Below are 24,375 nucleotides of genomic sequence, written 5' to 3' on the forward strand. Positions count from 1 at the left end.
TATTTATTTTAAATTTCTTATTTCAATTTGATTTTAAAAAAGAGTTTCTGTAGAAGTATCTTATATTTGTATATGTTGTTGCTTGTTGATGTATGCTTCATATTAAATACAACAAACTAATGAGAGAAAAAAATTATCATATAAATTTGCACAAATGAAATAGCTTTCTTTTCTCTCAAGTATTGTTATATTTATGAGTTTATTTTGGAAATTTAGTCTACTTTTTTTATAATAATTTAATATTCATCTGAAACACAACTTTGCTAGTATCAAGGCTTCTTTTTTACAATTTTCTTTTTTTTTATGTTTTTTTTTAATAATTCAATTTTTACTACAACACAATTTTACAAATACTTCATTTTTGTTTCTGAATTTTCAAAGAGTTATATTAAATGCTTAAATGTACTGACTGTGTTTTACCTTTTCTTTATTAATAATTGTTATAACAACACCTATTGTACTTTGTTTGTAGGCATAGGTTGAATATATTTTTTTATGAAATGTTGGCATAGGTTGAAGACACCATCTGTGCATGTCGGAGAAAATGTACCACTTTAATTTGTTTGTATGATTGTCCATTAAATTCATATTCATTGTTTCTTAGTATAGATTTAACAGATGCCGTTAAATCTTTTTTGTTTGGAATATTTAAAGTATATTCTTGTGTGTCAATTGATTCTAATGCATTGATAACTGTTTCTTCTATGTTATCAATGTTTATATTTGTGTACATAGACGTTACATCATATGCAATAAGAATGCAATCCTTGATGTTAAATCACATATTGAAAAAACTGAAACGTATCAATATTTACCAATCACTAGTGCACATCCGAAAACACACATTCACAAGTATTACAGTTTGCAAGTAAATCTATACGTCATATAAGAAATAATAGGGACATTGAGGAGTTAGATAGAAATTTAACTAACTTACAAGATAAGTTTATATTGAAAGATGAAACTGTAAAAATAAAACAGAGAATGTTATTAGAAACGTTACAAGCCGAAAAAACAACCTTATTAAAGGCCGATAGGACAAAGAATGTTCCACTCATTCTCGTGACTAAATTTAATCCAATGGTACAAAAACCTTAGTAAGGTTATAAGAAAAAATTGAGCAATCTGCAAAACGACAAACAATCAATGTATGATCTTCACCCAGGTGCCTATCATATTCATAAACGTACCAAAACGACCAAAGAATACCTTGCTTAATCAAGGAAATAGTTGGGAGACTTTTGAAAAGGGATCCATGCTTTAATAGTATAAGCAAATATTCCCGAAACACTGATAGTTATTATTTTAATTATAGGCAAAAAAGATGTATATTGGTCGAATGAACCGCATTTCATTACAATATATGCTGATCAATTGTGATATACAAACTAGTTTAAGAACGCAGTTTTTCATTGGTTAAACAAAAAGACAAACGAATGTTTATTTACGCGTATAGAATGATTTCATGCGCGTAAAGTAATGCGTATATTTATGCAATTAACGCGTATATAAACGCGTATATTAACGCGTATATGTATGGCACGCCTGAACCACTTTTATAGATAATCCTAAATTATCTCAGATAAACCAGGATTTTCTCAGATAAACTAGGATTATCTCAATTTTTTACATTAAGCTCAGATAAACCGGGATTATCTCGATTTTTTCCAGATAATGCCGGTTTATCTCAGAATTTTCAGATAAACCGGGATTTTCTTAAGAAAATGAATTTTCTATATTTTCTCAGATAAACTAGGATTTTTTCGAATTTGAATTAAGCTCAGATAATCTTAGTTTATCTGAGATAAACCGGGATTATCTGAGAAAATCCGGGATTATCTGAGAAAATCCGGGATTATCTGAAAATTCTGAGAAAATTTATTATCTAAAAAAAGGAGCCAATAGAAAGTCACGACACATTGGAAGAAAATTTCATGGTCATAAGGGATAAGGTATAGAGACCATGGAGCATCTATACAGACGGAATAATGAAAGATAAGGCTCTTACGGGAAAAGTTTTAGAAAGTTTTTTTTTTTATAAATTTTATAAATTTTAACAATTGATTTATTCAGGATGTACATGTATTACAAGTATATCGATATTAATGAAGATCAGAGGGAAGTTGTCTTGAAAGTTTCTTTTAGGAGAATTTGAATGTAATATCCGTTTTTTTATTTTTCCTTATGAAGATAGTGAAATGTGTTACATAAATCTGACATCCGCACAATTAACTAGGACAAATAACTTTAATGTTGAAATAAGTTAAGCACAGTTGAAATACACCATTTAGAAGTCCTAAAGAGTTTCCTTTTAGAAAGTTATAATCTTAATTAAAAAAGATACCACGCTCCATTTTCTTTCTGTAATTTTCTCTATTAAAACAGTGAAATATGGTATCATACATTTTATTGCTTAAATATACATTTAAAATAATATAATCAAGATGATGGCAAATGACCAATACCTGAAATATTTATTACCTTACAACTTTATTATATTGTTTATTGGTTTGTTATTTAACGACACGTGCGATTGCCCAGTGCAATGTTAACCATTAAACAAACGCTGTTTATACGGGTGTTTGATCGGTTCATTCTCATTTATCCAACTTTTTAAAAATTTATGTAGAACAGGTATCTTATTTATACAAAGTGGGAATAGATGGAATGAACCAATAATACTACAAATTTTTTTAATCCGGGTATAATTATCACTCTTATTTTTCAACCCAAACTCTAAATAAAAAACCTTTGTTCTTGATTACCTTTGATAACATCTATCCAACTTTTTTTGGTTCATTCCCTCTATTCCCCCTTTTTATAAATCTGGTAAGAAAAGGTAAAATTTCATGTGGGAATAGGAGGAAAACTTGTGCAAACAAAGGATTATACTGTACACACATATTTTTAATTAACTGTAAATTGACCAGTGTTTTTATGTTATTAGAACAGATAATAAGATATTTTGCATCTATGAATTTAGCATAGCATGTTAAAATGTGCAACTGACATTTAATTTTCATCCTCGTTTAAGTAGGTGGAATACTGCATCATTGTAGTGACAAACGTTGATCTGTCCTTGCTGCAGTCTATCCTTAAGTTGGGTCAGTCTGTTGTCTATGTAGGTTTAGGGGCGTTTCCATGAAAAAAAAACGGCAATTATTTTTCTCTACCGAACTTCCTCCATTAATTGTCTATGGTTTGTTAAAATGACTGGATTGATCTTTAAATCAGAAGACCAATAACGAGAAATTCCAAACATACGGTATAAGGCGTTACTAAACATTTCAATAGTCCTTAGCCAGGATTTTATGAATGAAAGGCGTAATTATGGTTGTCCTGGTACAAAAAGCTCAAAAGCTCCTGGGTTTCAACAATTAGCATCAAATTATGAAGAAGCTAGACTTATAAATATTTCTCTATTTTAGATTAGATTCTGGTTTCTTTGAACAATTATACATGATACAAGACAAACAAACACTGAAGTATAAAGTTCGTTCGATTTAAATATTGTTGGCTTTAATGGGGTATACATGATTGAATATGGAAAATTGACTTTAATGTACAACAATGCTAAATTAAAGCAATCGTGTCACTGTCTAGTTCCGATAGGTGGTATATGGTACATGAATAAATATGGTGCTTGAACTTGATGGCAAAATGTAGGTCGGATGATGTCACTAAGGTATCAACTAATGGATATTGAAACAATATGATACTACTAAAGGCTATCAAAATTGGGAAGTAAAAATGCTTTACCAAATATTCATGTTACTAGTATAAATGTAAATTAACGCAGAACCTCCAATGAACAAATATTACTGATTTGTGGGTTTCTTCTGTATAAATGATGAAATATTTATTTATTATCTAAAATATACTATAAAACTTTATCTAAAAATAGTTTACTATCGCCTATTTTATATATTGTTTTTAAATAGTATAAAAACATACAGGAACAAATTTACTGTCAAATTTTAGAAAGCGTCACACCTTACTATCACTAAACAAACAACCCAATAATTAACAAAAATAAAAAGTTGGCTAAATGAGAATACCTTATTTCAAAAAGTTGGACAAATGAGAAGACACCGTTTGATCGCCACATTTTGCATTGAATTAGATCTAAATTTTTTGCAACTTGTATCATTATTTTTGTTCTAAGAAAACATTTCGTACTCAGTGCAGAATCAGGAGGTCCTGGACGGTTTTAAGACTTTCTGGAAAATTATTACTTAAAATATTTGTTTGACTGTTAAATAAAATACATGTAAATTCATGGAGTGTCAGTGAGTTTTAATCTATTATACAAATGAGAGCCCATTTTTGGTAGTCCAGATTGAACACATTGGGCAATCGTATAATAATATGCAATAAGGAACAGATGTATCCACAACATTATAATAACATTTTATGAACTTTCTTTCTTTAATAGATCATTTTTACTACTCTTTTAATGTAATACTATTTATAAATCAGTGTTTAAAAGTCACCAATATATGCTAATTAAGATTAAAACTTCACATAACATTGTAATACTTAATCTTGTAAAAAAAATCATTTATAAATACTGTTTAAACTAAGATTAAAATTGCATGTGTCATTGGGTCATTTCATGTGTTATTCAATAATTCGTGTTACGTATCTCTAGTACTTATCTATGGATAAGAACTAACACTACCAAAAGCAAATTCACTAGAATTAATCGAAAAATTCTAGAATAAACTACCTCCGAGTCTAGGCTTATACTCTCATCACCAACTTATGTAGCTGATGTAACAATCATATTCCTTTAAACGGAATACTTCCAATAGAAGCCCAACTTTATATTAGACTATTGAACAACACCTTTTGCGCAAGAAATCGAGTGGCGCTATGTTAAAAAAACTGAAACTATAAGGCTAAAAATTTGAAAAAAAAGGAAAAAGTGGGATTGGCCTATTTGTTGGCTTCTAGGGAAAAGCAATTAGGTGAGCCACCGGGTATAACTATATAGGTCTTGTAGAGGAGAAACAGGTGCATCTTTTGCGCAAGGTATCGAGTGGCACTATGTTAAAAAAAAAATGAAAAAAAGGGGGATTTTTTTTCATAGCCTCTATAGAAAAATAATTAGGGGTGTCACGGGGTATAGCGTGTTGATAGATATACAGAGTGATTGTAGATATACAGAGTTGTGATTAAATTCTTAATTCGACGTCCAATTGTTTGATACTCAAATCCTCGCCCAATGACAATGTGCCGTCATGTATTGCCAAAACGACGTCCGATTACCTCACTGTGCTTAAACGGCCGCCCAAGATGGCAGACTCTAAACTTGTTGAGATGATAGTTGATACGAAATCTACTTTTTGCAACGTTTTTTATGATCTATGTTAATATTGATAGGACTATTGAATAAAGAAATCACTTACCATCACTTCAAATTTGTTAATTTTAACTTCATTTTAGCGCAAGGCCAACTTTTGGAAAATGCAAAAGATGTCCGTAACTTATAAGTAAAAAATAATCAGACTGTCCGTAACTTTATTTTCGGATGTGGGTAACTTTTGTTCAAAATTGTAAAAAATAACAATTTCAACACTTAAAGGACAATAAACATTACCAAACCCCTTATATTATTACATAGATTTATACAATAACAATATGCTTCAAACTAAACAAGAGAAAAAGCAAACCAGAGTGTCACGGATTTTTCCGTTAAATTTTAAAAAAAATATTCCCGGGATAAAACGGGATCTAACGGTACGGCGAACTTTATCTAACATTCTTCTAGCTTTATAGATTGTTCACTGATGAGTCCTTGGTCGGTATAGCCTCGGAAAAATTGATATCCTTTCCTTTAAATAATTTCTGAATTGTTAGCCAAAAAAGTATGGTCTCTTCGCTATATCTAGTGTGATGGGTTGTTGATTGTGAGAAAAAAAAGTGCCAATTTTGCCGTACAATTTTCTACATAAGAAAATGCCTGTACCAAGTCAGGAAAATGGCAGTTGTTATCCATTCGGTTGAGCTTTGGATTTTTCCATTTTATAAGGGACTTTCCTTTTTGAATTTTCTTCAGAGTTCAGTTTTTTTGTAATTTTACTTTTAATGCCTGTACCAAGGCAGGAATATGAGCGTTGTTTTCCATTCGTTTGGAGTGTTAACTTGAGCTTTTGGCTTTGCCATTCTATAAAGGACTTCCCGTTTGAATATTCCTAGGAGTTCGATATTTTTTTTATTAATCATTTCTTTTTTTTATAATTACATCTACGAATAAATATTCTTTGAAAGTTACCGACATCATGCTAAAGTTACGGACATCCCTATTGTTACAAGGAAAAAAGTTACGGACTAGTTGTTTTGAAGTTACGGACATCATAAGTGTTTTGGAAAATCGTGCTGTAATCGTTTATTTTGTAGTAACAAACCACGTTTTACATTGCAAAGTTTCCCTAAAAGATTTATATAACTTTTTAATTACTGAACATTTCTTTTGTATGCATGGTATTGTAATTATATAGGAGCAAACTTCCTAACCGAAGCCCGGCGGCTCCATCTTGGGCTGTGGGTAACTTAAGTTACCCACGGCCGTTTAAGCACAGTGTACCTTTATAGTATCTATAGTAGTCTTCTCTTACCGATGTCCAATATCAATGAATAATAGAATAACAAATTGCTGCACTTACTCTTATACATGTAAATGCATCTTGATAAATGGCATGCGAGTATACTTAAATAAGAACCCAACGACAAAGAAAACTAAACGAAATATATATATGGGGCAACACTCAGTCTTCAACAGTAGACAAAATAAAGAAGTATAAATGCCAACTGTTAGAATCTTATAATTTGGACTAGCTCTGTAAGAAGTTTGTCAACAATTCATTTGTTTTACACCTGGAGTGAAAAATGTACAAAATAAATAGGTATTATGTTTTTATGTTCTGCTTTTACACCACTGTCTCAGATTACAGGAAGATTAAGCACTCACAAACATGTTGAACCCAGCCAAATATTGTATGTGCCTGTAGTATAGTAGTTGTCGTTAATTTATGTCTTGAATAGTTGTTGTTCAGATTTTTTTGTTTTGAAGTTAGTTTTTAGTTGTATAATAATTATTTTATATGTTACATGTCACGACCTTTAATTGCTCAATGATTCCTTGTTGAATGACGTTAAGTTCCCTATGGATATAAGAAAATGTGGTTTGAGTGCCAATGAGACAATTCTCCATCCAAGTCACAGTTTATAAAAGAAACCCACCATAGGTCAAAATATGGTCTTTAATACGGATTCTTGGCTCTCACCGAACAGCAAGCTGTAAAAGGACTATATAGTTGGTTACATCCACCTTGTTTGAACTCTGGTGTATAGTTGTCCGATTAGCAATCTCTACACATTTCATTGTTTTAATAAGCTTTTAAATTACATAAAAATGGATATTGCAACCTGTATCATCGGTTAAACATTAAAAGAGAAAAAAATGATATATTTTATTTGTTACATATACTATGTTTAGGTTGTAAAAATATTGATCGAGAACTGTCTTTACTACTTTTTTTATCTTTATTCTTCTCCGACAATCCAAGTTTCAGTTCTGTTATAAACTTTTTTGTCCCAATTTCCACAGTTTTGTTCATTTTCTAAAGTATATTTAATGCACAATACGGCATAATGGCAAAAAATGTCTCGGCGTTTGGATCTTCCATAGGTACATTAAAACGGACAACGATTAGAGAAGCTAAAAATTGGACGTCGATTAGAGGAGCCAAGGAGCCAAAAATTTGACCTAAATTAGAGGGTGATTGAATTGGCCGCCGATTTGAAATATTATTTTATTGTGACATCAGCTTTGGACATCGATTTGCCGGACAACCGTCAAAAAAAGACTGATGGTAGATACACAGAGTGGCGATATGTGTACAGAGTAGTGATTGTTAGACAGAGTGGTGATAAATATACAGTGTGATGATAGATACTCAGGCTGGTGATATATATATACAGATGGGGATAATTATACAGATTGATGATAAATATATATATATTTATTATTAATTCGTATATTTTATCAAATTTGATTCGTTTAGGGATAGTCACATGTTAAACTATATTTTCAAAGGTAGAGAAAAACGGCGGATAGCAAAAAGCTAGAAAGATATAAAGAGTGGTGATAGGTGTATATAGTGGTGATAGATATACAGAGCGGTGATAGATATACAGAGTGATGATAGATGTACAGATTTGTGATATATATACAGAGTGTGATAGATATTCAGAGGGGTGATAGATATATAGACAATCCGCCAGACAAACTAATACTCGACAATAAATACTGTTTCAAATGACTGCTCCCTTGGGTTAACTCAATCCTGTAATCCAATTGGTATATTTGAAGATGCGTTGTTTCAGAAGACAGAAATAAATAATTCGTTTTAAGTTAATGATTTAATGAAGTGTCCCGTTATAGATATGTAATTCAGACAATTTCAATATCGTATATAATAGTGACAAAAAGTCACAGGACATAAACTTAATTGTCACAAATTTGATAGGACAAAAAGTCACAATTAATTTATTGACAATTATTTGAATATATAAGAGTAAGATCTTAAAATATTTTCTTTCGTTACATATTTTCATTTCTAGGCTTTGAACATTTGTTCATAATAAATATAGGTAGATGTGGTGTGAGTGCAAATGAGACAACTCTCCATAAGCCTTGATAAATTAAAATGCATTAAATTTTGATCATGCAAATGATATATTCAATACATTTAAATAACAAAGTTGTTAATATAAAATACTTCAAGTAAAACTAAAAAGAAATGTTTATAAAATTAGTGTTTTTCTTATTCAAAGACTTTTTTTTCAAACAAAAAAATGTATTTTGACCTTTTTGTCTGCGACTTTTTGTCCTGTGACTTTCTACATTCGTTTTAAATACATTCAGAGACTCAGAGGATTATCAACTTCCTTAGTTTACTATTGTCATGACAATTGACTGTCTGGAAAAATAAACAATTCAAACTTGAAGAATGAAATTTAAAAAAAAACATGTTATTTATTTACCTTAAACAGAAACAAAGTAAAAGTGAGATTTTTTCATATAAGAATCTTGACTTTTAATCTTGTAACGAGTGCCTAAGTTGTAATAAATTATCTTGTCTTGTCGGTAAACGGACATAAAGTCACAGGACATAAAGTCACAAATTTGATAGGACAAAAAGTCACAAATATTTTTTTGACAATTGTTCAAATATATTTTGAGATATTTTCTTTAAGTTTTTATAACATATAATCCTTTTTAAGTTAAGAAAAAAGCTCATAAACCTTGATAATTGAAGATGTATTAAATTTTAATCATGCAAAGTATATTTATATTGGCAAAATGAAGCCATTTAGGTTCCAAGTCACTTTGACATTTTATTGTCATAACAATTATTACCAGTCTTTTGTCACATTATGTATATAATGATGTATTGCCATAGCATGTTCTATATGCTTTTGCAAATAACATTCGTTCATTCAATTACTTGATTGTTATTGATGTTTATTGAGAAGGGCGTATTGCATTTCCGCTAATTTTTCAAAGTCCCAATACTACGTTTCCGCAAATTCAAAGTATACGTTTCCGCAATTTGTATTTATTACTTTTCCGGAAAATTACCTGGTTGAATATATATTAGATAAATTAGGCATATGATCACCTCTTGACCCCGAGGAAAAGAGAACAATGAATGGTGCCGAGTCTTTCATGCCCACCTAAACGAGCAGTTTTACGCTAGCCATCCTAATATTTTTGTCTTTGTCGATGTGTTATAGAAACTTCAAACAACATCTCACATAAAGATGAGAAATCTAACCGTAAAAGCAACCCATCGGAAATATGAAAAAAGTCTTCCTTCTTGAACAAAATACAAAACTTGTAAACGGTGAATGTACTACTGTGGACTACGTACGACGTATTGGCTACACGTACATGTACTCTGCCGAGAACTGGCTTATGAACTCATATATATCATGATATATCTGATTAGTGCTGTCTTTTGGACATACGTTTTCATACGTTATGACTAGTTTTGCTTGCATGCAATGATGACCTTTAACTTAATAAATATATATTTTTTTATTATGACTTTGCTTTTGATCAACAGGTATTCCTTAATTATTTGCGGATAAGTAATAAATTATTTTTTTCTGGAAAAGTAACTTTTTTTCCGGAAAAGTAAGATATTTATTTGCGGAAACGTAAACTTTTTTTGGCGGAAACGTCATATTTTTTTTCCGGAAAAGTAATGCCAATTTGCGGAAACGTAAAACGCCGATTGAGAAGACTTTTATTAAAAAGTTGCTTGAAACATAAAACTTCAAGAAAAATGTGAAAAAAATATTTTCAAAATAAATGTGCTCTTGTTCAAACAAAAGTAATCTCAAAACTGAATTGTGACTTTTTGTTCTGTGACTTTTTGTCTGTGACTTTTTGTCCTGTGACTTTCTGTCATACATTCGCCTTGTCTTACCAGTTTGATGAATTTATCTTGTCTTGCCAATTTAATGAAATTATTTAGTTTTACTTATAAATCGACTGAATAATTGAATTCGCTCCTCCATTATTCATGCTTAGGACAAGCATTTTACAACTTGGTAGAGTTATTTTAATTCTGTACAAAATATGCTGAAACATCTGTGTTTGTTACAACACCGAGACAATACCAATATCACCAAGAGGCATGTGAAATTCGGTAAACGGAAAAAAAGTCACAGGAAGAAAAGTCACAGGATAAAAAGTCACAATATCCCTAGGAAAAAAAGTCACAGGAAAAAAAGTCAAAATTTGTTTAAGCAGAGACATATATATATGTCTCTGGTTTAAGTAAACTAATTTGTCAGAAATATGTCGGAATGCATGTGAAGAAGTCACTATGTACACATGTATGCAATAAATAATTAAATAGGAATTTTTGAATGCATTGAAAAAAGTCATAATATATTTGTATTGGATTACTTATTTAAGTTATGTTAGTGGTTAATTTTTAAAAACTATAAAGTAATTATATATATACAAATGTATTGGAATAAATAATGTTCTTTTTTTCAAAATTGACTTTTTAACAAACAGGGAAAACTAATTGTGTCCTTTTATTTGATATTGAGCATAAGTTGCATTTCATTGATATGGCTTCCTAAGAAATTGTTGCTGTTAAACTCACATCTCTTTCATAAATAAATGAAATATATGAGATATAAAACAAAAATAATTACAACAAACCCTTGAAAACATGTATCAATAGTACACCAGCATGTAAATGTTCCATTAAAATGTTTTGCGATTTATATCTAAATTTCCAAAGCTAGTCGTATAAAATGAATTAAAAAATGTCTATTTCCAAACAAAATATCTATTGGGAATGTTTCCAAATATATTCATATACATGTGCGGCCTTATGACCATTTCCATAAAATAAAAATTGGGAATGTTTCTCCTGTTAATACATGTATGTGCAGACCATATGACTATTTCATACAAAAAATATATATTGTGACTTTTTTTCCTGTGACCATTTTTCCTGTGACTTTTTTTTGTTGTTGAACTGGATGAAGTTCCCTTCTTTCTTTGTATACGGATTGACGAACACATTTTAGATTTCTTTTCTTTCTTTTTAATATGTTCTTCGTCAATTTTGAAGAGCTCTGAATTAATTTTTATGGAAGGATATTTTCTGTGAGAAGGATCTAATTCAAGAAAAAATTAAACATTCGTACCACTGGATTGTGATTTTGTGTCAAAATATGCTAGTTTTCGAGTCAGAAGTGATAATTTAATTTAGAATAAAAGATAAGAGAAAAATATAAAACAGAAACCTTAGGAATGTTAATCTTTCAAGATATCTTTTTCGTGCATGAGTTATTTTTTGTTTTGTTTTGAGCAGTCTTAAAAGAAACTTTTATTACTTTTTTCCTGTTATGTCAACATTTATTGGGGGAAGTTGTATATTTATTACCCATATAACAGGCAGGGGTTTGACACACTTGCATGTCACCCGTAATTACATTTACATGTAAAAATTTCCCTTTTTGGATCCAGATATAAAAACAGAATGAAGAGGGTTTCTCCTGTTTCTTAGCGAATAAGCAAACATTTAGTATTTCCAACAATGTACATGTATTGTTTATATCCTAAAATTTAAAGCTGGCTCTTTAAGGTTTAAGGTATGTAAACTCTGACTTATGTTTTTAATTATTTTGAAAGCAAAATGAAAAATATGTCTTATCAATAACCTTGATGAAATAATTGTTTTTCCATAATTGAATCGTGCATTATTTGTGTATTGGATTACTTGATTTTCATCTCTATTTTGTTTGCTGACACCTGACGAAATAGTTAAATTTAAATATTTTACAAAACCGTTGTCAGTATCAAAAGATTAAAATCGACTGATTAAATGAATATGAGAGTTCAATTATTATCGGCGATGTCGAAATTATCCGTCAGTAATAAACAGTCAGTTAGCGTCAAAGAGAGAGCTAACAAATTTGTTTATTAAGTATGTTTAAAGTATATGATGTATATTGTATCTAATCAGCTGTTTTTTTTTTATTTATTCAACAAATTTCGCTTGTCCAGGTGTCAATAAAGGTGATGTCCACACCATGAGTAGTTTGTTAATTGCGTGCCGTGTGCAGAATGTCGCCCCTCCTCTAAAAAAGGACGGTATACAAATTATTTTTCATATAGAATCTTGCAAACAATTGTCGTCCAATTGTAACACTCGTTACATTGTTCTTTTGTATATTTAGAATCCGTAAAAAACCTTAATTATCTGGAAAATGAGATAATGAATTATCTGACGGTATTTTTTATATATAATCTGGCAAACGATTTTCGTCCAATCAGAACACTCGTTGCATTGTTCTTTGGTATATTTAAAACTGAATTATCTGGAAAATGAGATAATGAATTATCTGAAATTCAGATAATCAATTATCTGAAATTCAGATAATCAATTATCTGGAGATAAATTAGGATTATCTGAAAATCGTTCAGATAAACCTAGCTTTTCTTAATATTTTAAAATAAACCGGGATTTTCTCCAGATAATGAATTTTATGTATTTTCTGAGATAAACTAGGATTTTTTCAAATTTGAATTAAGCTGAGATAATCTTAGTTTATCTGAGATAAACCGGGATTATCTCAGATAAACCTAGTTTATCTGAGATAATCTTAGATTAATTAATAAAAGTGGTTCAGGCGTGCCATATATATGTATGGAATTAACGCGTATATTAACGCGTTTATGATAAATAAATTGGATTTAAGTATAAACGTGTTTATTTTAACCATATACGCGTTTAAAACCACAATATACGCGTTAAAAACCACAATATACGCGTTAAAAACCACGATATACGCGTATAAAAATCATAAACGCGTATATAATCACCAAATGACATGAACGGCCACTCATACACGAACGACTTGATGGAAATTGATGTTAAATTTAGCCAGGCTAAAGCTAGCGAACAATAAGGCGATTTATCGAGAAAACAAAAAAATCAAAATAAGACAACAAAGAACAGTTGAAGGCTTAAACAAATCTTGACAAAAATCACATTTCAAAAGTAACATTTGTTTTCACAATTACTTTGTCTGTCAAAATTTTAAAATACCATAAATTATCATGGTACTGAAAAATCTTGAACAATGGCTATGTGTTAACATTTAAGTGAGAAACGGAAAATACTGGGGGGAAAATACGAGAGAGAAGCTGTGTTAGAAATAAAACAAATGTGTTCGTAAAATTCAATAAAATTACATTTTCATGTAGAGGTGGCGAACCTTTCAGTTATTTATGTTAAAATATTGTAATATGGAAGTGCTTGCTATTTCTAGCTCACCTGGCCCGAAGGGCCAAGTGAGCTTCTCTCATCGCTTGGCGTCCGTCGTCGTTAACTTTTACAAAAATCTTCTCCTCTGAAACTACTGGGCCAAATTAAATCAAACTTGGCCACAATCTTCATTGGGGTAACTAGTTTACAAAATGTGTGGCGTGACCCGTCAAACCAACCAAGATGGCCGCCATGGCTAAAAATAAAACATAGTGGTAAAATGCAGTTTTTGGCTTATATCTCAAAAACCAAAGCATTTAGTGCAAATCTGACAGGGTAGAGTTGTTAATCAGGTCAAGATCAATCTGCCCTGATTTTCAGATGAACTGGACAACCTGTTGTTTGGTTGCTGCCCCTGAATTGGTAATTTTAGGGAAATTTTGCTGTTTTTTGTAAATATCTTGAATATTATTATAGATAGAGATAAACTGTAAACAGCAATAATGTTCAGAAAAGTAAGATTTACAAATAAGTCAACATGACCGGAATGATCAATTGACCCCTTAAGGAGTTATTGTATTTTATAGTCAATTTTAACAGTTTTTACTAACATTTTCCACTGAAACTACTGGGCCAAGTTCATTATAGATAGAGATAATTGTAAGCAGCAAGAATGTTCAGTAAAGTAAGATGTACAAACACATCACCATCACCAAACAACAATTTTGTCATGAATCCATCTGCTCCCTTGTTTAATATTCACAAAGACCCAGGTGAGCTTAACAGGCTCTAAAGAGCCTCTAGTTGTATACTCGAATTTTCATATCTTACAGCACTATCGAATTTCGAAAATGGCAGCTTATTTGCAAACTGACATGATATTTTTCGTGACCGTTTCACACCATGAATATGATCATATTATAACAAACCTGTAAAAATTTTATTCAAATCCTTCAGTAGTTTGTATGTTTTCTGCGTTTATATTTGGATGGTTATTTATTGTTGTTACGTCTTAAACGGCAAAAATAGCATTATCAACACAGCATCATTGCTTTATTTTGTAATGATACATAACATGAAACTTATTAGAATCAGGTTTTATTTAATTTTGATTCAAATTATGAATCAAGACAAGTATTGATTTAATGATATGCAGAATTGATTTGTTTTAATCCTACTTATGAATCAAGAAATGTTAAAATGAAAGATAGACCGAATACCGTGCGTAGCGTACCTGGGGTAAACAAGTTTGAAAGTGCCATCCCTCACCCTAATACAGGATAATGGTTATCCGTTCACATTGCTCAATATCAGTTTAAAATAATGCATTTCGATGAATACAATCAAAGTTTTTTTACACACATACATAGTTGTTTTTCCTTTTCAGTCGTAAAAATTGAAACATAGCACCAATCTGTATAATAATAATGAAAAAAAGCAATCCGTTGTGGAATTACCTTGTCGGAAATCGGCTTTTTTCTCCTTTTAGGAAATTATAAATTTAGATAAAGTCACCGAGTCTATTGATGAAAATAGACGTGATAACTTTTCCTAGAAAAGACAAACAGGTTATAGACCAGTAACTTTTATTATGCCCCATTTATGGGCAATTTGTTCTGGTCTTTGCGTCTGTTCGATCGTCCGTCCGTCCCTTGTCCCGCTTCAAGATAAAGTTTTTTGTCGGTGTAGTTTTTGATGAAACAACTTGAAACTTAGTAAGCATGTTTCCTTTGATATGAGCATTCTAATTTTAATTCCAAATTAGAGATTTTACCCCATTTCCACTGCCCACTGAACATAGAAAATGATAGTGACACATTAAAGTACCGGTTTTACGTTTCCAATAAACCAAGCCTTTGTCAAGAATTCCGTATGTTGATAATCAAATAAAATATCAAACTAATACACTGGCCTTTGTTAGTCTTGTATGATTTTTATACCCCCGCTTTAAAAAAGGGGGGTATACTGTTTTACCTCTGTCCGTCCGTCCTTCCGTCCGTCAGTCAGTCCGTCCCATGAATATTTTTCGTCGCATTTTTCTCAGGAACTACAATACAAGGATTTCTGAAATTTGGTTTCAGGGTTTATCTAAGTCAGCTATACCGTGTGATGGGTTTTCAGATTGATCACTTGACAACTTCCTGTTTACCGAACACTTCATGATAGCCAAGTTGAAAATTTTCGTCACACTTTTCTCAGGAACTACAATACAAGGATTTCTGAAATTTGGTTTCAGGATTTATATCAGTCAGCTACACCTTGTGATGCGTTTTCAGATTCATCACTCGACAACTTCCTGTTTACCGAACACTTGCATATTTTTACACTATTTATTATTTCGTCGCATTTTTCTAAGGAACTACAATACAAGGATTTCTGAAATTTGGTTTTAGGGTTTATCTAAGTCAGCTATATATACTGTGTGATGCGTTTTCAGATTGATCACTTGTATGATTTTACACATGATAGCCACGTTGAAAATTTTCGTCACACTTTTCTCAGGAACTACAATTTTATATAAGTCAGCTATACCGTGTGATGAGTTTTCAGATTCATCACTCGACAACTTCCTGTTTACCGAACACTTGCATATTTTTACACTATTTATATTATCCACTTCCGGCGGGGGTATCATCAGTGAGCAGTAGCTCGCAGTTTCACTTGTTAATTTTAGTTTCTTGCGTATAATTCCAAGGATATACACAACTATACAAATCCTTGATAATTCGGAGTTCAGGATGACGTCCATTATCACTGCACTAGTATACATATTTTTTAAGGGCCCAGCATAAAAATTCAATGATTTATAATTTTTAACGCGCAAGATAATTACGTATATATTTTTTTTGTCCTAGCAACACTCGTTTTTATGAAAAAAAAGTGCACACCAAGGTCAACTTTGAAATAACAAATTTGGACAACTACGAATTTTACTTGACATATATTCCACAACTATTTTTTTCTTCTAGGATGGACCAACCATTTGTGTATAACTGACTTAAACGAGTGCAAGATTAAGGCAGATATATGTAATTCTGGAAACTGTACTAACACAATTGGAAGTTACCACTGTACCTGTCCGCTTGGAACTTACGGGAAACAATGTGATATCACTGAGACATGTGAAAGTCATCCCTGCAAACATGGTGCTACATGTTTATCAGGAACAAATGGACAGAATTCATTTTCTTGTTCATGCAACAACGGCTGGACGGGTACAAAATGTGATGTTCAGGACTACTGTTCCTCTAATCCATGTCATCATGGAAGTCGGTGTAACAATCAAGGAAACACTTATCAGTGTTCGTGTCCTTCTGAATGGACCGGTAAAAATTGTAGTACTAGAAATTACTGTTCCAGTTCTCCCTGTCAGCATTATAGTACATGCACAAATGGAGCTAATGCATACTCATGTGTATGTACAAAAGGCTGGATTGGGAAGAATTGTAGCAGTCAAAATTTCTGTTCGCGAAATCCTTGTCAGCATTACGGATCTTGTGCCAATACAGGAAACTCTTATTCGTGTAAATGTAGAAATGCATATACCGGAAATAATTGTGAGCTGTGGAATTATTGTTTTAGTTCTCCATGCAGAAATAGAGGCACATGCTTAAATAAAGGACCTACGTACATATGCACGTGTTCTTATGGTTGGAGTGGTACAACATGTCTAACAGAAACAAAATGTCATACTGAAACTTGCCATGGTCATGGGAGATGTCAAGTCAAGAATAGTAGACCTGTGTGTACCTGTAATAACGGGTGGCGTGGTAATACATGTGATACAGAAGATCATTGTTCTAGTCATCCATGTCAACATCAAGGGACTTGTACAAATCATGGAAACACTTTCTTTTGTAATTGTACTAAGGGGTGGATAGGGACAACATGTATTACTGTAGATCATTGTACTAATAATCCGTGTAAAAATTCGGGAAAATGTATTAACTCAAGGCATGGGTTTACGTGTCATTGTTCTGATGGTTGGAGTGGTACAACATGTCTGATAGAATCAAAATGTCAAACTCATACCTGCCATGGTCATGGGAAATGTCAAGTCAGGAGTAATACACCTGTATGTACCTGTAGTACAGGATGGATTGGGGGCGGATGTGAAGTACGAGATCCGTGTTTTAATATCCCATGCAACAATTCGGGAATTTGTTTTGGAAATTCTAACAGCTTTTTATGTTACTGTCCAGTTGGGTGGAAAGGATCTGTTTGTGAGCTACCCGATGACACCGTAGGACGTACAGTATTGAATCCTTGTAAAAACGGAGGTCGTGTTTTTTATCATAATGAAAATCTTATCTGCTCTTGTCCTAAGGAATGGACTGGTCCAAAATGTGAACAAGATAAAGACGAATGTAAATTTGGTATCAGTTTAAATGATACAATTATAACAGAAATCTGTCAGAACAATGGTCGCTGTATAAATATTCCAGGAGGATTTGTGTGTGCTTGTCATGACGGCTGGGCAGGAAATAGATGTGAGACTGACGTAAATGAATGCGATTCTTCCCCTTGTCAAAATAAAGGTATTTGTAATAATATCAACGGATCTTTCAAATGCTATTGTGAACCGGGATGGAAAGGTTCCATCTGTGAAATAGACATAGATGAATGTCAGTATGTCCCATGTGGAATACATGGACAATGTAACAATAGCGATGGTAACTTCTCCTGTATTTGTGAAGATGGATGGTCAGGAAATAAATGTGACCGACGTGTAGATCCATGTGACACATCTCCTTGTCGTAATAATGCTACTTGTGTTATAAATGGAGATGAATATATTTGTCAATGTCTTTCAAATTGGAAAGGTATACATTGTGATGAAGACGAAGATGAGTGTATATTTCATCCGTGTGAAAATAGTGGACTCTGTGTAAATTTACAGGGGAATTACTCGTGTAACTGCACAGATGATTGGACTGGGAGACATTGTGAAGAAAGGGTTGACTCCTGTCGCAGTAGCCCATGTTTTAACAATGGTACATGCTTTGATTCACTTCCTGGATATACATGTACATGTAAACAAGGATGGATAGGAGAAAGATGCCAAACAGATAACAACGAATGTCTGTTGTCTCCATGTAGTAACAATGGAACATGCGTTAATACTAACGGATCGTATCGTTGTGATTGCACGGACTTCTGGGAGGGCGATGACTGTTCTGTTGATACTGATGAGTGCAGTTATAATCCATGTAATTTCACTTACAAGTGTGTAAACACTATCAGTGGTTACGATTGTATGAATTGTACGACAATGAATTGTACAAATAGTGGATCATGTATTGATACATCTTCTGGGCCGATATGTCATTGTGTACCTGGACGGATTGGTGAATATTGCGAGAAACACGATTTTTGTTTTAATAGACCGTGTAACCCGTTAGAAAACTGTACAAACGAGGCTGATGGTTACAAGTGCCACTTTCACCCCTGTAATAGTTCACCTTGTCAAAATAAAGGAACGTGTATGGAGCATAATCTAGGTTATTCTTGTCAGTGTAGACCTGAATGGAGAGGAGATCATTGTCAGTACGAGGATTTCTGTTATGATTCTCCATGTATCAATAATGGAACGTGTTTAAATCATAACTTTGATTACACGTGCATATGTACAGAGGAATGGGAAGACAAAAACTGCTCTGTTTACAACTATTGTCATGCCGATCCATGTATCAATTCCGGTATATGTTTAAACGGACATTCTCAATTCACATGTGTATGTAACAACACTTTCACTGGACAGACATGTGAAACGTTCGATTTTTGTTATAGTAGCCCGTGTAAAAATAGTGGTTCGTGTATCAACGGAAATGCTAACTTTACATGTATTTGTGACAGGGGATATAAAGGAAAAACATGCGAAACGGAAATAGACTGGTGCGCATCCTCACCGTGTCATCACAACAGCACATGCGTCAACATTCAGTATGGATACTACTGTCATTGTACTGGCGGCTGGGTTGGTCGTCAGTGTGAACATGATATTGATGAGTGTATGTGGAGCACATGCCCAAGCGGTTCAAACTGTCAAAACCAGTTAGGAGGATATAGATGTCAGTGGAAAACTAAGCGATCTGCAGATGTACAATTGTTTAGAAATAAAGCAGGTAATGTTTTTTTACAATTGTTTAAAGGTTGACGTTTAACCAACTCCTTTTTGTTAAATAAAAAATCAATGTTTTCCGTAGTACACGGCTTTTTATGCACATATAGTGCAATAAATGTGTAACGGATAATTTATGGAAAGGTATAATATATTAATAAATTATTTTATTAAAGTGTCGCGTAATGCTTAACAAGTTTAACAACATATTATTAAACATATACAATACTTAGAATAATCAACACAAAGGCAAAATATATCTATAATAAAGTTTTATGAATTACACTTCACAAATGGCACGAAATTTCAATAAAATTACGAAAACTAACTACATATATTGATTAACAACTGAATATGTTATTCTAATATAATCGGTTGTACTTTTCGTTCAAAATATGTCGATTACAGTATTGTGAAACCGTACCCGTAAAGTTATTCTAGAAAAGTTACTTAGTACATGAACAATGTATGTACTATATGTAACTTAAACTACAACTTCAATCAATTTGATTTGACGAGGAGTTGTAAATAATTCTAATGCAATTTGGATGTAACAATTTTTTTCATTGGCTAAAAGTTGCCGTCAAATCCACAGTTGACCAGGCGTAACTAAGGAGAGACCCGCCATTTTGAATTGATGAATCAACAAATGTTCGATTACTACTATATAATCAAAAATAAAACAACTCCTACCTCGAATTTGCCGTCTTAATGTAATTTTATCCGAATTTGAAGCGTACAGGTAACATAATAACCTCCAGTTTGTAAGTTTTCATTTGTATGACGTCACGTTTAGCCATGAAGTCTTTGTGCCAAAATCATTCATGAAGTTTCGCGGAATTTTTTTTATTTGACAAATTTAGACATTTTTTCAAGTTTTATCGTATTTTTTCTTTTTGTAATGCATTAGAATCGGAATAACAGTACTGTAGTTGAAGAGTTGCCACCGTCAATTTTGATTTGACGGTCGCAAATCTCCGTTTTACTGTCTCCGCTACGCGTCGCCAGTAAAACTGCATTTGCGACCGTCAAATCTACAATTGACGGTGGCAACTCTTCAACTACAGTACTGTTATTCCTTAAGTGCTAAATGATTTTTCATTGTTTTGACGACTGTAATGACTATCATATGTCTTTGGATCAGAGGGACAATTTTTTTGTGTGGAATATAATGAGTACTACTTTAAATTACATGTTCGTTTATTTTTAGAACCAGTTTCGATCAGAATATCACAACTTGCTGTGATTGAACACAAGATAAATTCTGTTTTATCATCTGTAAAGTGTCTCATTCAATGGTACACATGCAGAAATGGTGTAGCAATGGTACAGTCATTATCCCTTGAGGTAGAAAGGTAGGACTTTTAGAAGTTGCTGAACCCATTCGGAATAAAATTAACAGGACGATGACAGTCATTTATTACAAATTCCTTGTGTTTTACGATAAAACGAAATTCCACGTGTTTTACGATAAAACGAATCATCCGGATTCACATTGCATCGCAGTTTGGTAACAATAGTTAGATCAAGTAAAACGAAATATTATATGGAAAACAAATAACGATGGCGAACAATTTTACCAAGCACAAGAGCTTTTTGCCAAATGGCATCAGAGGAATTGCGTTCTCAGTGTGTCATTGTTACAATTTAAAAAAAAAGTGTGCAGGATCCCATTACTTCCTAAACTAAACTACACATAATGGCAAATAAACCTTCCAAGTACGAGAGCTTATTATATAATGGACTTACAGAAGTTGCATTTATAAAAGAGGGACGATAGATACCAAAGGGAACAGTCAAGCTCATAGATCGAAATAAACTGTCAACGCCATGGCTAAAAAAGAAAAAAAACAGACAGACAATTATATAGTACACAAGAGACAACTTGGAAAACTGAAGTCTAGGCAAAATTAAAGTGCCATCGCTACAATAATTAAACAAATACCAACCAGAAAGTTTTTAATGAAAAGTAACAACACGAGATACAAGGTATGCACAACAAGACAACAAACCCTAAATCGAAAATAATCATAACTTATATAAAAAGGTCATGTCGATATTTACATTATTGATTTTTTTTAGTAAATCCAAACCCCTGCTTTAAGAGTTTCTCTGGTTCATGAAGAATAAAGATACATATATTAAAACGTTTTTGTTGAAATCCAAAGTTGAACCGCGAACACGCGCCTTTAAGCCAACTGATAAAAATAACCTTCTTACGAAGGAGTTTTAAAATGGTTTTTATTTCATCCATTGATGATCATTGATAAAACAAGTCACATATTATTTAAGGCTAATATTCAGTACCACAGTAAATCTGCATATATCAACGGATTATGTGTAGGTGTATGACACCTTCCATATTATCTTCGATGTTTTTTTTTTTTTTTTTATCAAAGTGATTATCAAAAAGTTGTTATGTTCTTTTCCAAAGGAGTTGTGAAAATTATAATCTATTAATTGTAGAAAAGTTTTCTCGATATATCGCCTTTTTGTTCGCCGGCTTATTGTTCGCTAGTTACAGCCTGGTGTAAACTTGAAATAATTTAAATATTTTCCATGTCCGCTCAACATAAGAACAAAGTGTAAAAATATAGCGATTTTACAATATCTACTACGTAGTATTACTTTTACTGTATTGAAATATCAGTTTTTATCCAAATAAAATAACACAGACAGGTTGATGCCAATAAGTGTTTTTTTTTTAATTACAGGGAGAACAACAGTGCTAGTTACTCATTTACCTCTTCATGTAAAGGATATAGCTTGTCGGCTAATGATTTCAACGAGCACCTGCGACTGGCTTTGACACATCCGACCACAAATACATGTTTGAATGGTTTAAATTATATCGATAACTAAAATATAATTAATCAAAAATCGGTTTTTCTTCGGGAGTTGATTCACGCATACTAATAAATCTATAATTCTTAGTTGAATGTATTGAATGAATCTTTATTGCATTAGCATGTATCTCTTCTTAAGTATGAGTTTATGCAATTAGTGATTTACATGTTTTTGAGCTTTTGATTTTGCCATTGCATTTATGTTATTATATAAATTTTGACATAAACCTTGTCATCATCAAAGACAGTATCCAGAGCAATATTTAGAAAATGCGGCTACATTTGTCTGAATTTTACTTTGGACTTTTTATTAGAAAATATTTAAATACAATCCAAGCTTTAAGATTTTAATATAACTTTGTCAACCTTCATGTGTTTTATAAAAGCCTTGATTCGGACACATATTTAATCAAGATCAAACGACAGTATTTTATTTTATTTTGTTTTAATACATTTTCCCATACTTTTATTGATATGTGTATTTAGTTTTTTTATGCAGTTTATATCATGACAGTCTAACGTTAAAGTTTTTCAGACAAAATAAATTCAAGAGCTTGCAGCTCCTACTCAGACTTTAAAAACGTCATCAGTGTCTGAGTAGAAAGTTGATGAACCAGGGATATGTCAAAGAACGTCTCGTCCTTTTTCGAAAAAAAGTTCATTGGAAGGTACCAAGACCTTGTTGATAAATATTCCGTATCAACTTCACAAATAATACATAATGGTCTTGATTCTGCGTACTGATGGTGTTTATCATCTTAACAACATGTTATATTGTTCTTTCATTGTCTTTGTTCTATTGTTAATATTACTTTTACTGTTGGATTGTTTTATGTGATATCCATTTGATGTGGCTCGGTACTTAAACATCCCGTCAATGTGTTTGTATTATCTTTCATTTTTTGCTGGTGTGTTTTGTATATGCAACTTTTTGTGTTTCTTATGTTCTTATAACGTGACTCTGTACTTTAAAAGATCCCGTCAGTATGATATTGTTCTATCATATTTAATTATGATATATTTCTATTATGAATTAGAAAATATGTTGAACCATAAACGTCAAAATTATTCAATCGCGTAGTGGAATGAACTATTTGTGGATTCTTGTAAATTCTATATTACTTTTGGACTATTTTATATCTCGGTCTATTTCTGAAGTTAATTTTTACATACTTTCACATAACGGAATTTGATGAGACTGTCTTCAAAGTGAGAGGTTTAGCGCTTTAGAACCCGGATTAATCCACAATTTTTACATTTGAAAAATCAAGTCAGGAATATGACAGTTCTTGTCCATTCGTTTTTGATGTGTTTTGTCTTTAGATTTTGCCATGTGATTATGGACTTTACGAGTAGATTTTCCTCTGAGTTCAGTATTTTTGTGATTTTACTTTTTTGTAGGCACCAGTAATTTTCGTGTGGTGTTATAATCCTTGGGTAGAGGTACTTCATGATCAAGAAATATCATCTGAAGAAAAAAGAAAAAAAGTTGATTTTTTTTTATGGCATTCAACTGATAAATGGATTAAGTCAACTACATGTTAACACTGACAGTAGCAACCACTGGAACAAAAACTAATCAGGTATACCAAGCGTA

At 32.0% G+C, this 24,375-nt stretch overlaps 1 protein-coding gene across 1 annotated transcript in view; it reads left to right on the plus strand.

Annotated features, from left to right (window-relative positions):
* LOC134704834 (neurogenic locus notch homolog protein 2-like) overlaps nucleotides 1-22,794 on the plus strand; it is a 32,465-nt gene extending 9,671 nt beyond the window's left edge. The window contains exons 2-4 of the mRNA XM_063563616.1: nucleotides 16,781-19,936; nucleotides 21,143-21,287; nucleotides 22,647-22,794. Of these exons, the coding sequence (XP_063419686.1) occupies nucleotides 16,781-19,936; nucleotides 21,143-21,287; nucleotides 22,647-22,794 (3,449 nt within the window). The remainder of the gene's footprint in view (nucleotides 1-16,780; nucleotides 19,937-21,142; nucleotides 21,288-22,646) is intronic.
* Nucleotides 22,795-24,375: the final 1,581 nt, after the last annotated feature.

The sequence above is a fragment of the Mytilus trossulus genome, chromosome 2 (assembly GCF_036588685.1).
Source record: "Mytilus trossulus isolate FHL-02 chromosome 2, PNRI_Mtr1.1.1.hap1, whole genome shotgun sequence".
Lineage (NCBI taxonomy): Eukaryota > Metazoa > Mollusca > Bivalvia > Mytilida > Mytilidae > Mytilus > Mytilus trossulus.